This window comes from Mizuhopecten yessoensis, unplaced genomic scaffold, assembly GCF_002113885.1.
Source record: "Mizuhopecten yessoensis strain PY_sf001 unplaced genomic scaffold, ASM211388v2 scaffold10275, whole genome shotgun sequence".
NCBI lineage: Eukaryota > Metazoa > Mollusca > Bivalvia > Pectinida > Pectinidae > Mizuhopecten > Mizuhopecten yessoensis.
Genome location: NW_018408465.1, coordinates 3042323 through 3060467, shown reverse-complemented (window position 1 = coordinate 3060467; position 18145 = coordinate 3042323). Strand labels below are relative to the sequence as shown.

The following is an 18145-nucleotide window of genomic DNA, read 5'->3' as shown; positions in this document are numbered from 1 at the left end:
GTTCAAATTATATGGTGATGTCAAATTATATAGTGATGTCACAATCAATACTGGGTTCAAATTATATTGTGATGTCAAATTATATAGTGATGTCACAATCAATACTGGGTTTAAATTATATAGTGATGTCAAATTATATAGTGATGTCAAGATCAATACTGAGTTTATATTTTATAGTGATGTCGCAATCAATACTGAGTTCAAATTATATAGTGATGTCAAATTATATAGTGATGTCACAATCAATACTGGGTTCAAATTATATAGTGATGTCAAATTATATAGTGATGTCAAATTATATAGTGATGTCAAATTATATAGTGATGTCGCAATCAATACTGAGTTCACAGACATATTTATGTTCAGGTATTTTTAAAGTATCAACACACGATATTAAAACTCAAAGATGAAAAAATAGACAACAACTTGTACCAGGCCATAGGGAGACACTAAAGCCAAGTAAAAGTATCCAGATCCTGAACCCTGAAAAGACTTTCAAGTTTGGAAGCTTGGAATTTTTCTGTACTTGTTTGGAAAATGTGCTTTGACATAAAACAACTGAACAAAACCACAGTTTATATGTCCCAAGTAAACACCAGGCTTATATCACAATGTATAACAGGACAAACCAGTGATTTTCCCAGTACGTAAACTCCGCACAAACAATGCAATGTATGATGGGACAAAACTTAGGTTTGTTTATCTCCATAGAACGCCAGGTTAATGATATGATGATGTATGACGAGACGAAACTAAGGTTTGTTTATCTCCATAGAACGCCAGGTTAATTAATGATAAGATGTACAACTGGACGAAGCTAAGGTTTGTTTATCTCCATAGAACCCCAGGTTAATGATAAGATGTCCGACGGGACAAAGCTAAGGTTTGTTTATCTCCATAGAACGCCAGGTTAATGATATGATGTACGACAGGACGAAGCAATCTTTAGTCGTATCGTGCTTTGCATCAACATTCCATAATACAGGTTACAACATTTCAGTTTACTTTTACAACCTAAAGAGTAAGAAAAAGGGTGAAATAATGGTACTGAAATAAACTGGACTCAAATAAATATGTGAACTTAATCATCCATTTTCACAGACTCCAGTCATTCTGACCAATAAAGGACAAAGACGTTTAAAAGAAATATGTAAGAACTGAGGATCAGACTACAGCTTATTTAGCATGTCCTGCAGACCTCGGTCACTGTAAGGGTTAGATAGGCCAGTCACTGACCGATAAGAGATCAGGATTGTTTGTAAGACATATGTTACATAAGAACTGAGGATGAGACTACAGCTTATTTAGCATGTCCTGCAGACCTCGGTCACTGTAAGGGTTAGAAAGGTCAGTCACTGACCGATAAGAGATCAGGATTGTAAAACATACGTTACATAAGGACTGAGGATGAGACAATAGATTAACACAGCTTACGTAGCTGGTCCTGCAGACCACGGTCACTGTAAGGGTTAGAAAGGTCAGTCACTGACCGATAAGAGATCAGGATTGTAAGTCATACGTTACATAAGGACTGAGGATGAGACAATAGATTAACACAGCTTACTTAGCTGGTCCTGCAGACCTCGGTCACTGTAAGGGTTAGAAAGGTCAGTCACTGACCGATAAGAGATCAGGATTGTTTGTAAGACATACGTTACATAAGGACTGAGGATGAGACTATAGATTTACACAGCTTACTTAGCTGGTCCTGTAGACGTCGGCCACTGGTGGGGTTAGAAAGGAGAGTCACTGACCAATAAGAGATCAGGATTGTAAGACATACGTTACATAAGGACTGAGGATGAGACAATAGATTAACACAGCTTACTTAGCTGGTTCTGTAGGCGTTGGCCACTGGTGGGGTTAGAAAGGAGAGTCACTGTCCAATAAGAGATCAGGATTGTAAGACATACGTTACATAAGGACTGAGGATGAGACAATAGATAAACACAGCTTACTTAGCTGGTTCTGTAGACGTCGGTCACTGTTGGGGATGGTGAGGTGAACAGAAGTGATCTCTCAAGTCCTTCTTGTGTTTGTACGACCTTCCACAATTCGCACAGACAAAAGGTCGTTCGTCTGAATGGCTCTTCTTGTGAACGAGTAGGCGGCTGTTACAGGAGAAAGATTTGGCACAGATATCACATTTGTGGTCGCCCATACCATGGTACGTCTTTCTGTGGTCATTGATGCCGGAGTAAGATTTAAAACCCTTACCACATTCAAAACAGAAATGGTAAAACTCATCGCTGTGAGTCTCCAGTAGGTGCTGACTGAGTAAGTCTTTGTTCTCAAACGCATTATCACATATGGAACACTTGAACTGGTGAGTTTGCATGTGTCTCCATAGCAAGTCCGACGTCTGGAAGGCTTTCTTACACAAATGACAGGAGAATCCCGACATCTTCCCCGACTGGACCCGGTCGTCTGTGTCTTCAGCACTCAAGAGCTGCCCCACTCTGTCCGCACCATCTACGGAGATACAAGAGTAATGGTGATCTCAGTACCATGGTTACATAAACAGTCTTGTCAACATAATACACAGAACATCAGACAAGTATCATCATCTCAAACCATCATCACATCATAATAAACGGAAAATTGGGCAAATATCATCATCTCCAACCATCATCACATCATAAAACACGGAAAATCGGGCAAATATCATCATCTCCAACCATCATCACATCATAATACACAGAACATCTGGCAAATATCATCATCTCCAACCATCATCACATCATAAAACACGGAAAATCGGGCAAATATCATCATCTCAAACCATTATCACATCATAAAACAAAACGATAAAACCCTTTTTGTACTTGAAAGAATCAGAGAAATCTAGCTCGCTTTTGTGTCATTGTGTCATTAGATTATTGGTTAGTCATGAAGAAATCAGAAACTTCAACTTCATAAGTATATTTCCTAAAGATGTGTTTCTTTACTATATGTTAATATCTCGCATGAACTGTTACATGTTCATCAAGTCTGGGGCCATTATGATAATTGCGATAACAAAATGCATTGATTTTATTCAACCAATCGCTGAGCTGGAAAAGTGATTATCCACAGTATAATTTATGTAAGTGTCTCAGTGTTTTCATTAGTTGATTTAATCAACTTTCACCCCCATAAATGGCAGCTTGATTATGTCATGAAGCACCACTTAAAAAACCTAAGTTCAGTTCACTATCTCTATTCTATGTAAAGGTCAACATGATGATAGGCCAATTTATTGAAATTTCCATGGAGGAGGGCTGCAAGCTCAAAATTAAAACCTATATATATGTGTGTATATACACCCCCTAGAAAACAAAATAACCCTTTAAATGAAGTATTTTGAGTTGTTCTTTCTGATGAAATAATTATATCTTAGAATATAGGAATAGTTTAGCAAATTCACTGGTTGAAAATACTAAATTTAAGGGTCCAAAATCGGAAGTCTCTCTCTGAAAAAGAGAGAGTTGGCAAGTATGGAATATATATTTAAAATCTCTCTTTGCAGATATGGCTGAAAGCACTGCCAGTTTGCCATTTTCCCGTCTATCTATGTGTTCGTTCATGCATCAGTCACCAGGTTCCCTTTTTGTTTCTATACATTTATATACTCTGGCATGAATCTGTCATCTCTTGGTTGTCTGGGGTTGTCAGAATCGCTAGATTCAAGATTTTTCAAATCAGTTGTTCGTGAAGAAATCTGATGTGTGGAGTTTGGAGGGATTGTTGTCAAAGTTCTACATGTGGTCCATGAAAAAATCACCATACTACGAACTATGACACTAGCTGAGATAGGAGGCCAACGGTCAATACCATTAGCCGCTTCAGTAAAGCCATTTGAAACAATATCATACTATCACCCAACTTGCTGTGTGAATAAAGGAGTGCCATATTGTTTCCATCAGTTTGGTTAGTTAAATATATGTAAGTATTTGGTCTTTACAAAAACACTGTATGTGTTGGTTAAAAAACTTAAACACCTGTTGTTAAGTATGAAGTACATGTAAAGAAAACAGCAGACCAGAGGCACAGTAGATATGAGGGGTCGTCTTTGTAAAATCTTCACTACATTAAGACCCTCTTCGCGTTACCATTTGGGCCAACCAGAGTGATTCATTTAAGTTGATAGAACTTATCTTGGAATTGTTGTATAATAAATTAAGTTCATTTCAAATGTGAATGTCTACACATTCTACCAAGATGGGCGGGGATCATTTCCCGATCGGACATGAAAAGGTACCTGGTATGGAGTCACTTGCCTAACCAGGTGAGTTTTTACTCGGTACTCTGGGTTCCTCCCAGGCTGAAATGGTCATCTGACCTATTAAATCTACACATACTATACACTACGAACAAGTCAATTAAACAAAGGTGCACTCTCCCAGAGAGAATTAATCTGTCTTCTCTAGTAGATTGTCTGCTTTATCCCTTTTTGGATGTAAATATGGGAATCATAAAAATGTCCAAAAAAAAGAAAAAGAAAAAAATGACACATATATGTCTTAGTTTATTTGTGAACAGAGATGAGGGGGGGCTACCAATTTAGCTATCATTGTGAAGGAGTATTTCTGAAATCTCAATGTATGTGGTATCATTGGGGTACTCTCTGTTTCTGGAACATTTGTAAGTGGTACTAGTCACATGGAGCATTTGTATCTTCGTAGTACTATATTGTCTTAATCTGGTCTAATCTTAATCAGGACTTGATGGAACTGTTTCCTGATAATTAAACAAAACACAGAAAACATGACAAAATTTACGTTAGAATTTTATTCAGAAAACAAAAGTTTATTTCAAAATTACAATATGTAATTACACCACATATTATTTAAGTTTTTAAAACTTATAAGCAGAAAAATAACATCATGTCTGATACCATATGGCTGTTATTTTTGTGAGTTTAAATTAAGTCGTTCACAATTTTTTACTCAAAATGAGAAAATTCAATTAAAATGAATAAAAATTTCTTGACCAGAGGTATGAATGTATCTTATTGTTGCCATATTGCCCCAATGTCAGCTTTCAAACCTGTACCCTGATGTTCAATTAGTTTCATACATCCATGTATCACCTGTACCAATCCGTGAACTGAACGCGATATTTAGTATACATGTCCTAAAACATATTATCTATTTCTAATAATCTTACTTGCTGCACTACCGGATGGGTTACATACTTGCTCACTTATGATGATATTAATTTAGAAGCAATAGTAAGCTACATTCCAGATCACATTGCCGATAATGCTTGTGCATGTCATTTTATTACAGGGATCGTTTTTGTTTTTTGCAATCACAATTAACCACAGGCATCTAACTGGCAAATTAACAAAATATCATTCTCACGAAAATAACAGACTAAATGGTATGTGTCATTACAGTGCTAATGAACAGTTGAGAAAATTCATATTTACAACATTATATCAACATATAAAAGCTTGCAGGGTCATAACATGGACTGATAAACAAATGATTTTTGTCCCTTATAGGACTGTTACAGAAATTTGAACCAAAGTCAAGATGAACTATTTTAGGTTGAATGGAAACTACAAACTCAGTTTCTCATTATCAGCAATGGATGTCAGAGATGTCAGAAATAATTTGTAGATATAATTCCATGTTTTGGTATTTTGTGTTAACAAAGTTTATGTCCTAATTATTACTCATTTAACCCCTGACAATAATTTACTTATAATGATTAAATTATTATCATAATACTTTATCTAGCACTTTCCTTAATCACAATGGAATATTTTTAATCAACCGATATTTGAAAATGTTGCTTGAATGATTGTATATGGAAATAAATCCCTGAATAGATGGGACATCAGGTCCGTTTTCGTTTAAACGGTCAAACCGGTCGGAGCAGTTGTTTGTTTATGAAATAAGGTCAGACCTAGTATTCTGATTCTGCTTTCAGGCGAGCCTTGACAAAGACTTGAAAGGCCTGCATCATCATCTTCAGGTCCGCCAGGATTTATACCCGAAATTGTTACATTTATAAACGGTCAAACTGGTTGTTCCACATAAACGAACAGGCCCCTAGTAATCATACGGACCATAAAACATTTATATAGACTTTCATATACTACATATAAAAACAATTAGTAACCTTTAAAAGGTGGTAGGGGTACACATGATTTCTCACCGAGCCTGGACCTACCCCTATATTACTACATCTCATGTTACCGATAAAACACATCTGTATATATATAAGCACTAGGGGCAAAGCTACCCAACCACTCAGAGCCTACAACACAGACACAACAGAATCACAATTACACTGGTATGTTCCGTACAGTCAGTAAAACCTGCTTGGCAAGGACGATCCTGCGACAGTAGGACATTTCTTCCCTTGCAGGACAATTCATCCCAAAAATCTGAACCAAAGTCAAGATGAAATATTTCATCGGTGGAATAGAAACTTCAAACTTAGTTTCCATTTAAACAAACTGCCAGTTTAGCTGGCACGTTCCATACAGTAACTATAAGGTACTAAACCAGGACAGCCTAGGCACAGACAGAAAGGCTACGTGATAAGGCTTATATCACAATTATAAACCACCACATCAAACTTTACTAAATAAAGTACTTGTAAAATGTTTGTATGTAATTGATTTAGAGAGTAACTAGATTCCAACACATTGCCAATAACGCCCACCGTCAAATTATGGACTTATTTCATAGTGACATTCAATAGGTTATCATCACAACCCACTTATATGACACTCCGCCTTCCCACAATGTACCAGAATACCAAGTTTGATGATCCCAGGTAAAACAATGTAGGATATATATGTTTCCCACAAGCAGTATCTCACATAATAGTTTTCAATTTCAATTAAGATCAAATGTTAAAATGTAGGTCACAGTGACCTATTTTTTTTACATGACCCTCTGCCTTTTCAAGATGTACAGCATACCACCAAGTTTAATGTATTCCATGTGATATGGGAGATATACGTTGGACAATGCCTTGGACAATCAGACAGACAGACAGATGGATGGAAGGACAAAGCAAATGGTATAACCATATCCCTATATAAGAAATATATCTGTATTACCACAGGGGGGTGGGGGGACAAAAACTTGTTCTATAGTTAGCACGGACTGCTGTTCTATAAATAAAATTACTTGTACAGTAATAATTAATGTATGAAAGATTTATGTTTACTTCTTGAAATTTTAGACAAACAGTCATATAATTTATCTTATTTGGACAAAATCATTGTATGTCTCTAATATCTTTTCAAGTTTTAGACAAACTTTCAATGGAAAACTCTTTACTTTACTTCTGCTGTAATGATACTGGAGTTTTTTTTTTTTTAGAAATCCTGGTAATTCTGACAGTGAAAGTCACTTCAAAGTAATATATTCATGTGACTTTGCTCTTTAACATTTTAATTTTGAATCCTCATATATGATCATATTGCCGATGATAAAATGAAAAACTGAACACTTGGTTTTGTTACTGGCTAAAATAGGCCCACCTGACAAGTTTGTTACAATTTACAGGCAAATGATATATTTATACCACTGTCTAGTACTTTACAATAAACTCCTGATCAGGAAAGTCACTAGGCTGTTGGTAGATGCACACATGGTCCCTGTATGGTTTTTTGTGCTTATATCGGCGACCACATCTATTGCATACAAATGGTCGCTCGTTGGAGTGGCTGCGTTTGTGGACGAGAAGCCGACTGTTACAGGAGAAGGATTTACCGCAGACGTCACACTTGTGGGCACCTGTGCCGTGGTTCGTCTTGTTGTGGTCATTGAAGCCCGAGTAAGATTTAAAAGCTTTACCGCAATCAAAACAGAAATGGTAGAACTGGTTGCCATGGACACCCAACATGTGCTCCTTGAGCGTGTCTCGGCTGCCGAAGCGGATGTCACAGAGAGCACAACGATGCAGCGTTTCCTTGTGGAACAGGACGTGGTTTGCCATGCGTTTCTTCGATTTGAATGGCACATTACATATCGGACAGAAGTGCATCTCCGTCAGCGTTTTGGACTCATCTGGCGCACCCTCCACATCCTCATCAGTCTCGGCTGTAAAAGAGAACCGCAGGCTAGAATAAGGTCAACACAATACTCAACACTTTTGTATACATACACAGAATAGAATGTTCTATTTTACGTAGGCAGAGAAAAAAACCAATACTGGAGCAAGAATCTTAATAGAATAACTAAAGGGAACAGGAAGGTAGAATCTGAAATGAGTTCATATTGTATAGACGTTTCATAAAACAATCAAAGACTTATTAAAATGTAAAATATTTTGTGAACAATTGACCTGGAAAAGGAAAACACTTCCATCTCCTTCTTTGCAGTAAACATGTGATGCTATATTTCCCCCTTACAATGGGTGTAAATATTACATGAACATCTGTCAGTGTTAATGATAAACAACATTACATAAACCGGAAAAGTGTGAACTATGACGTACTAGCACCAAGAACGTTTCATTGTCAACAAGGTCTACAGGTAAGACACAATGGTAAATAAGCCTTCAGCACAGCACACGACTTTGGTCTCAACGTACACTACTGTTGTTAGAATCCAACGATACAGACTTCAGTTTTCCCCCGATTCACCTCAGATGTATAACACCAGGCCGTCTCATCAACCACACCTGATCACATTGTCCTCACTACCACACTAATACATACAGTCACACAAAACGTAAATAGGGCATCTCATCAACCACACCTGATCACATTGTCCTCATCATCACACTAATACATACAGTCACACAAAACGTAAATAGGCCATCTCATCAACCACACCTGATCACATTCTCCTCATTATCACACTAATACATACAGCTGCACAAAACGTAAATAGGCCATCTCAGCAACCACACCTGATCACATTGCCCTCATTATCACACTAATACATACAGCTGCACAAAACGTAAATAGGCCATCTCAGCAACCACACCTGATCACATTGTCCTCATCAGCACACTAATACATACAGTCACACAAAATGTAAATAGGGCATCTCATCAACCACACCCGATCACATTGTCCTCATTATCTAATACATACAGACGCACAAAACGTAAAAAGGCCATCTCATCAACCACACCTGAGCACATTGTCCTCATTATCACACTAATACATACAGTCGCACAAAACGTAAATAGGCCATCTCAGCAACCACACCTGATCACATTGCCCTCATTATCACACTAATACATACAGTCGCACAAAACGTAAATAGGGCATACTTGAAATACACAAATATTTGTCTTGAAATGATGAGTTAATTTGTTGCTATTCTGTACAGAGAATATTTCCATAAAATACCACTTATCCAATGACTTCATAAACCAACTCAAATGTTGGTATGAAAACACCAAAAAACTATTACACATGACATTTTCAAATCTGAAACTATTCGGGTCATTCCATTGTACTGTCAGAATAATCCTTGACTAATCATGTCGTCATGTCAAAATCAACTTTGTTGGAATATTCCGATAGTTTTCTGATTGACATTTGTCACCTGACAGAAGTGATAACATTAGAAAACATGACATTGTTCCTGAAAAAACAACTGTTCTAGCATTTGGTAAAACAGATTATTTAAGATGTATTATGAACCAAAGAAACAACCCAGAATGGTGAAATAGAATTTTCCTATAGATGTTTGTCATCTGACAGAAATGGCAACAATAGAAAACACAACCTTGTTAGTTCCCCATTCATGTTTGTAGCCTGACGGAAATGGTAGCAATAAATAAAAAAACAAACTTGTTCCCGAAAAAACGTCTGTTCCACCATTTGATCATGGCTGTTCCACCATTTGATCATGGCTGTTCCACCATTTGATCAAAGTGTTTGTTTAAAATGTAACAACAACCAAAAGAAACCAGTCAGTCAAATAGAATTTCATTTCTGGTTTGGATGTAACCTTAAGTATTATAATGCATCTGTTTAAAATTGCAACAAAGTACCATTCAAACCTATTTCCATAATGCATATCTTTTTTAAGGAACTGTTTTGCATACACTCATGTATTTTGAACATTTTTCAAATTCTTGGATGTTTGCCATATTGTACGACACATTTACGTACAATGCATTTCTTGTTCTTCAATTTCACCTATTGCATGGCAATGTCACTATCAGTAATAAAGTGAAGGTACCATTTTCTTTTGAGGATAATTCTCTGTTCATTCTGATTTATTTTAAAACACTTCCAAAAGAGTAGGATTGAATTATTTTCCTAAACATTTTGTAATATTTACATGGCATTGGCACTATATTAACTCTTTCACCCCTATGTAACTTTGGTAGACTCTACCATGCATTGATATGGATGAGTCCATTATGGTCTACAGTGGTGAAAGGGTTAACCAATCAAATTATTGACACCATCATGATTTAATAACATTACAATAGTATTTTTGGACACAACTGAAGTCAGCGTTCCATCCTACACTAAAGGATGTAGTCTAATAAAAATATTTTTCATCACATTCTCTATCTAGATTGATAAACCAGTTTTCCGCGTTTTTTTTTTTTTTTAACAAACAGATATAGTCTGTTGACATTGACTGACACCTGTGGACATTTATGTTAAGCTTTTGTAAAGCTAACATGTAGGTAAAAAAACCTCTGATAAAACTATTTGATTTACCAAAATCTTAGATCTGGACTAGGAACGACCCCCTGTTACTTCCTTAGTTGTAAAGTTTATATCTCATCAACGTTACACACAACACGTTACACAGAATCACCTACCATGTGACTCACTGGAGGTCGCTGGGGTTGTAGGTGACACCCATAGACGGGAGACAACTGGTCTGTATGTGGGTCTTTAATCCGTGCTTGTGTTTGTAGGCCTTGCCGCAGTGTGGACACATAAATGGACGCTGGTGTGAATGGCTCCTCATGTGAACCACGAGACGGTTCCTCAGGGCGAAGGATTTCCCACACACCTCACACACGGGGCATTCCAGCGAGGACACGTGGTACACCTTCTGGTGATCCTTGATGCCTGCATCAGACTTGAAGCCCTTACCACATTGAAAACAGAAGTGTGTAAACTCCTGGCCATGATTCTGGATCAGATGATCCTTAAGACTTTGTGGTGTTGGAAATGACAGATTTTCACAAATCCGACAAACAATGACTGGCTTTTGGTGAACGGTTTGGTGTCTGATCAGGTCATCCTGTGATTTACAGATCTTCTGGCAGGCAGAACAGGGGTATCTCTTCACCGTCCGTACAGGTCCAAGCTCCATCCCCAGGGCGTGGTCGTCCTCTCCCCCCGGACTCATCCCACCTAGAGGGGAGATAAAACAGAGGCCGGTAAGGGGAGGTAATTAGTGTCAGGAAGACATCACTGCCATCACAGTTGTACAGCAGAGGAGAATACTTTTGAAATCAATGATAACAAAGTGAAACGCTTACAAATCTTCGAACATAGAACATTTGTAAGATATTTCCTATAAAATCATGATTGTCAAACACACAGCTTCACACCTCCCCATTAGGTATTACATGTAAACAATGATAGAGGCAGAATTGAGCGAGAGTTAAAGCATTACGTTTTATATACCAGTAAAAAACTGCACAAGCCTCCCATCGACTCCCTATGAGTATCTTTTACACTAGACAGTTCAGCCCCATCATTAAAGTCGTTTCAATTGTCCTTACTTACAATAAGGACCATCCAAGTGTCACTGTCCTCCTGTCAGAGAGCCTTTTAAACATTGAGGATGTAATTCTCCTCGTTAACTTAAGATGTGTCACATAGAGAAATTTCAGTTTCACAAATAGAACCAAATCAAACACTACCAACATAAACATTATATTTTCTAAAATTTCATCTATATTTCATTCTTTATTTCATATATTTTGATACAATTAAGTTCCATCCATTTCCAAATGTATTGCCACTCTAAATAAGACCACTGAAAATGGAACAGAATACCCACACTTGATCGTTGATCAATAAACATTAACTCATTCGCCCCTGAAGACACATTTGAACTCTTGCAATTCAAAGGTTGGAATAGTTCATTACGAAATTTCAGGAATGAATGAGTTAAAATACTGTCACCTTATAATCCTTGTTTTATGACTTATGATCCTGAGGAAGAACACCATATCTCAGTCTTTTTCAAAACACCACAGTAGACTAACATAAACAAACAAAAATATGTAGCTGACCTTGAATGAAAGTCCTGATTAGAATGTGCTGTAATGGTGGAGAGCTTTTTGATCAATATTTTTCACTCATGATACAGAACACGGTAATAGATAAAGAACCCTTTCTATTAAACAACTGATAGTTAACTTCAATTTACGGCAAATATTATGTTAAATATTATGTGAATATGCAGGCTAACATGAATGTTTTAAATATGTCTGCTAATATCAATGATAAATATGACTATGAAATATGCAAAAACATTTGCATGAGTGAGATGGTCTGATGTCTGATTGAGATGGTCTGATGTCTGTCTGAGATGATTTGATGTCTGTCAGAGATGATTTGATGTCTGATTGAGATAATCTGAGGTCTGATTGAGGTGGTCTGATGCCTGATTGAGATAATTTGATTTCTGATTGAGATGATTTGATGACTGATTGAGATGGTTTGATGTCTGATTGAGATGGTTTGATGTCTGATTGAGATGATTTGATGTCTGATTGAGATGATTTGATGTCTGATTGAGATGATTTGATGTCTGATTGAGATGATTCGATGTCTGATTGAGATGATTTGATGTCTCATTGAGATGATTTGATGTCTGATTGAGATGATTTGAATTCTGATTGAGGTGGTCTGATGCCTGATTGAGATAATGTGATGTCTGATTGAGATAATTTGATGTCTGAGATGATTTGATGTCTGATTGAGATGATTTGATGTCCGATTGAGATGATTTGATGTCCGATTGAGATGATTTGATGTCTGATTGAGATGATTTGATGTCTGATTGAGATGATCCAAGCAAGATGACTTTCGATGTTTTTTTGCACTATCAATATCAACCTACCTGTACAATGTTTACCAGTTTCCTCCGACAAGGTATGGCAGCACACATCTGATGAACCTTATTTCAGTTTGACTGTATTTGTAGGTAAACAAGTTCTTTTTGTTAGGTGTTTGATCTCATCTCTGTAACTCTGTATTATACCTGGATTGTAACATCTCTCTGTAACTCTGTATTATACCTGGATTGTAACTTCTCTCTGTAACTCTGTATTATACCTGGATTGTAACTTCTCTCTGTAACTCTGTATTATACCTGGATTGTAACTTCTCTCTGTAACTCTGTATTATACCTGGATTGTAACTTCTCTACTTAACTCTGTATTATACCTGGATTGTAACTTCTCTCTGTAACTCTGTATTATAGCTGGATTGTAACTTCTCTCTGTAACTCTGTATTATACCTGGATTGTAAGTGTGATGTCATGGTCATCCGCCATATATAGGGGACTCTATCACATAAACCAATCACACAGAGAAACATTATTATAAGACGTAAGATGACTGCAGTACTGACATATTGTACAGAGGTTTTACACATGACAAGAACAACTTTAATCTATATTACATTTTATTATAGATAACAAAATCACATCTTTTATAGTGTAGTAATTTATAACCATGTTGTCTAACTATTAACCCAAACAGATAGGGGTTAGATCTACACCCAACAAGTTACCTATACACAACACAGTGTGGGTACACACTCTATTGGTAGGCTAACTGTCCTGTGGGCAGGCAACACAAATGTTTATAATTCTGTCACATTGCATAACAGGTAAACAATGCAAAACAGTTCAGAGAGACAAATCAGAGATAGAGACCAATAGGTGAGAGAGACAAATCAGAGATAGAGACCAATAGGAGAGAGAGAGACAAATTGGAGATAGAGACAAATCGGAGAGAGAGAGAAAAATTGCATTTAACTGATATAGACTCATACAGATTTTTTTTTATCTACAAACTCAAAACTCATGTACACATTTTTATATACAAACTCCTTACTAATAGTTGAAGATTTATTTACAAATTCAAAACTTATACACAAAACTTTATCTTAAAATTCAAAACTCATATACAAAGACCAACAAATTCAAAACCCATATACAAAGACCAACAAATTCAAAACTCAACCAAATCAAGACCCATATATAGAGACTCAAAACTCATATACAGTTTTATTCTCCATCGGGAGTGCTCAACAGTATGTAATCAGTGATTTAATATATAACACTTCAGGACTTTATAGACACTCTTTGTGTACTGCTCACTGCACACACAAAATGATTACAGTATATTTGTACATGTAGCTCTTCATTTGATACAACTGTTAGGAGACTTACCAATAATAGTCAAGTATACAACCCATCACAAAACCACAAAATTAACTTTGGGGAACAGTTAGGTACAGCTACAGTTTCACTGATTATGAATTTGGAGACTTTGCTAGCAATATCACTCAAAGTTGAATTCTCAAATTGATGACTTTAGGTATTCTGGTCGTGTTTTCTATTAGACAAAGACTGGATTGAATCCCAGATCATGCCAAATTTGTTTTCAGCTAAATAGCGGAAAGAAACACGACATACAGAGTTGTTTTCGAACATAAACTCAGCAATGTGTTACTGCATACTTGTGCTGTTGTAAGTATGCTTACAGTATGCTTACAGTATATTTACAGTATGTATACTCCATCAATCAAATAAAGTGAAGACAAAATGAAAATAGAAAATAAAAATTCCTAAAATATGCTGAAGTATTTAAAAGTCTTGTACAACACCTAAGGGACCCTGACTGACCTTAAAAATATAGAACTTTTCTTTTTACCCAACACTAGGTGACTGACTTAAGATTTTTTTGTTTTTTGTTTTTAATTGATCATTATATTCAATTCAGTAGAACTTTCAGTATGATTTGTTATAAGATGTTTTTTCTTCTAGGCGACAGTCCTGATTGGACGCCACAGATTTTGGTGTGACGAGAGAGGTCCTGGGAGAAACGGAAGCTCTTGCCACACTTGGAACAAACCTCCGGCTTGACAGAGTAGTGAGAGCTGACATGGCCCTTGTAATGACTCAGGTGCATAAACTTCTTGTCACAAATGTCACACTGGAAATTATACCGCTGCTCATGTACGCTTTGTTTGTGCATCCGCAGGCCAGTCTGACTCGTGTACTTCTTACCACACAGGTCACATACAAGATGACCTTGACCTGTGTGCTTGAAGCGTATATGTTTTTCGAGCTGTGACTTGTTTGTATAGGACTGTGCACATCTGGTACATTTAAACATTTGTTTGGAGGTGTGGTTCTGTCTGTGACGAATCATCACATACATTTTACTTGTCACAAAATCACATTCAGGACATTTCATGTCTGGGCCACCAGAGGTCAAGGTCATCATGGTTTCTGGACTGGACATGGTGGTCAAGGATGACGTTGGTGTCAGAGAGTCAGAGGAAAGAGTGTGCTCTGACCATTGTGTCTGTAAATAATTGGATGGAACTTCAATGGAACCCGATTCAGGTGTTTCTAATTTCACATTGAGATCTGAAAAATAAACAAAAGTTTGTCGGTATTATCAACATTTTACTCCACAAATCCCAAAGATAGCTTAATCAGTTTCTTTTAATACATTTGTGGAAAGTCAGTAAATAAAACTATCGACACTTGTCATACAAAAACCAACCTCGATATACCATAAATATTTCCTCCATTTCACCAAACCAGACAACACCATGTTTATAAAACCAGCCCCTAGACAAAACCAGCCCCTAGACAAAAATACAACATAATCTGGATGCACGGTTAAGGTAGGATTCGACTGCACCCTGTAGTACTAAAGACATTCCAAAAATATATTATTTGGTTGTTCCAGCCACAGTTTCGTATTTCTTCATTCAAGACAAAGAGTGTTGTTGATATATTATCCTCATTTTTAAATTTGTAAATATCTTTAACTTTAAACTTTTGAACCTCTTTAAACTCTTAACATTCAAAACTGTTTAATATTTAACCTGTAACAAAATTCTGTAAGTTAAAACCATGTATTCTTGTCTGACCTCATCCAAGAGATCACTGTACAGGGTTTGATTACAAGTTAACCTCTCCCTGTATTTGTGAACTTTGTCAAATATTACACAACATTTTAACCAGACCTATTGTAATATGTCAATATTACTTTACACATAAACCAGATAAACTGAAACTCTGAACAGAATTAATCTGATATGGAGCATGGCCTTTTAAAGAAAGACAGAGCATCAATTTTCACACCAAATTATGTACCCAGGTAATCTCGTTTTAATCACAAAATCACACCAGTTTGTAATAATATAGTTTTACACTGAATGACAATGTACTGCTACACTGATCAACAATGTATTGCTACACTAATCAACAATGTATTGCTACACTGACCAACAATGTATTGCTACACAGAGCAACAATGTATTGCTACACTGATCAATAATGTATTGCTACACTGAACAACAATGTATTGCTACACAGAGCAACAATGTATTGCTACACTGAACAATGTATTGCTACACTGACCAACAATGTATTGCTACACTGATCAACAATGTATTGCTACACTGGACAACAATGTATTGCTACACAGAGCAACAATGTATTGCTACACAGAGCAACAATGTATTGCTACGCTGAACAACAATGTATTGCTACACTGAACAGCAATGTATTGCTACACAGAACAACAATGTATTGCTACACTGATCAATAATGAACTAACGTTCTGCTGAGTTGATGCAGAGTGATGTTGGTGCTCTTCTATTCCTTTCCTAAGTCCTGATGTTCAACTGATTCTAGTTTACTAGCTGAATCCCATCAATAATTATCTAGACAGTTATTGTCTCACATACGTAACTCAGATCTTCTGTAGATGACTGTTCAATATAACCAATATGTTCTGTAGATGACTGTTCAATATAACCAATATGTTCTGTAGATGACTGTTCAATGTAACTAATGTGTTCTGTAGATGACTGTTCAATACAAGAGGCCCAATGGGCCTGAATCGCTCACCTGGTATTAATATCACACTTGTAATTATAAATGCGGACTGAAATACAGCTACAGGCAGAATATCAGTGTTTGGTTCATAAAAACCTATTAAAAGATTTAAACATATGACGCCTGTGACCTTGAATGTCGAACAAGGACATTAGGTTGAACAGTGTTTAAAGTCTTCCAACCCAGTATGCTTTTGGCAAAACATCATAACCCTGGACCTATTGGTTATACAGAACAAGTCATTTAAAGATTTAAACATATATTGACCACTGTGACCTTGAATATGGGCGAAGGTCATTCATTTGAACAAACTTGGTAGCCCTAAATCACAGCATGCTACTGGCCAAATATCGTAACCCTATGCCTCTGAGTTATTCAAAAGAAGTTGTTTAAAGGTTTTTAACATATTTGACCCCTGTGACCATGAATATAAGTCAAGGTCATTATTTTGAACAAAATAGGTAGCCCTTCATCCCAGCATGCTAATGGCGAAATACCTTCACCCTAGGCCTCTTAGTTATTCAGAAGAAGTTGTTTAAAGGTGTTTAACATATTTGACTCCTGTGACCTTGAATATAAGTAAAGGTCATTCATTTGAACAAACTTGGTAGCCCTTCATTCTCCCATGTAACTGGCCAAATATCAATAGCCTAGGCCTCTTAGTTATTCAGAAGAAGTTGTATAAAGATTTTTTAAGACAATTGACCCCTGTGACCTTGAAAATGGACGAAGGTCATTCATTTGAACAAACTTGGTAGCCTTTCATCACAGCATGCTACTGGCCAAATAGCATCATCCTAGGCCTTTTGGTTATTGAGAAGAAGTTGTTTAAAGGTTTTTAAAATATTTGACCCCTGTGACCTTGAATATAGGTCAAGGTCATTCTTTTGAACAAACTTGGTAGCCCTTCATTCTAGCATGTTACTGGTCAAATATCATTAGCCTAGGCCTCTTAGTTATTCAGAAGAAGTTGTATAAAGATTTTTTAAGACAATTGACCCCTGTGACCTTGAAAATGGACGAAGGTCATTCATTTGAACAAACTTGGTAGCCTTTCATCACAGCATGCTACTGGCCAAATAGCATCATCCTAGGC

At 36.6% G+C, this 18145-nt stretch overlaps 1 protein-coding gene across 5 annotated transcripts in view; it reads right to left on the bottom strand.

Annotated features, from left to right (window-relative positions):
- Nucleotides 1–18145, bottom strand: part of LOC110459976 (zinc finger protein Gfi-1-like) — a 106934-nt gene that overhangs the window by 5495 nt on the left and 83294 nt on the right. The window contains exons 5-6 of one of the 5 annotated variants that reach the window (XM_021512604.1): nt 10753–11296; nt 7967–8051 (exon numbers count right to left, since the gene is read on the bottom strand). The exons of 1 other annotated variant lie outside the window; for it this stretch is intronic. In XM_021512604.1, coding sequence (XP_021368279.1) covers nt 10761–11296 — 536 coding nt within the window. In that variant the 3' untranslated portion in view covers nt 7967–8051; nt 10753–10760. Of the gene's footprint in view, nt 1–1966; nt 2473–6030; nt 8052–10752; nt 11297–13572; nt 15565–18145 lie in introns of those variants that run through there. 3 more of the 5 variants (XM_021512621.1, XM_021512609.1, XM_021512594.1) reach the window with 3 other exon arrangements.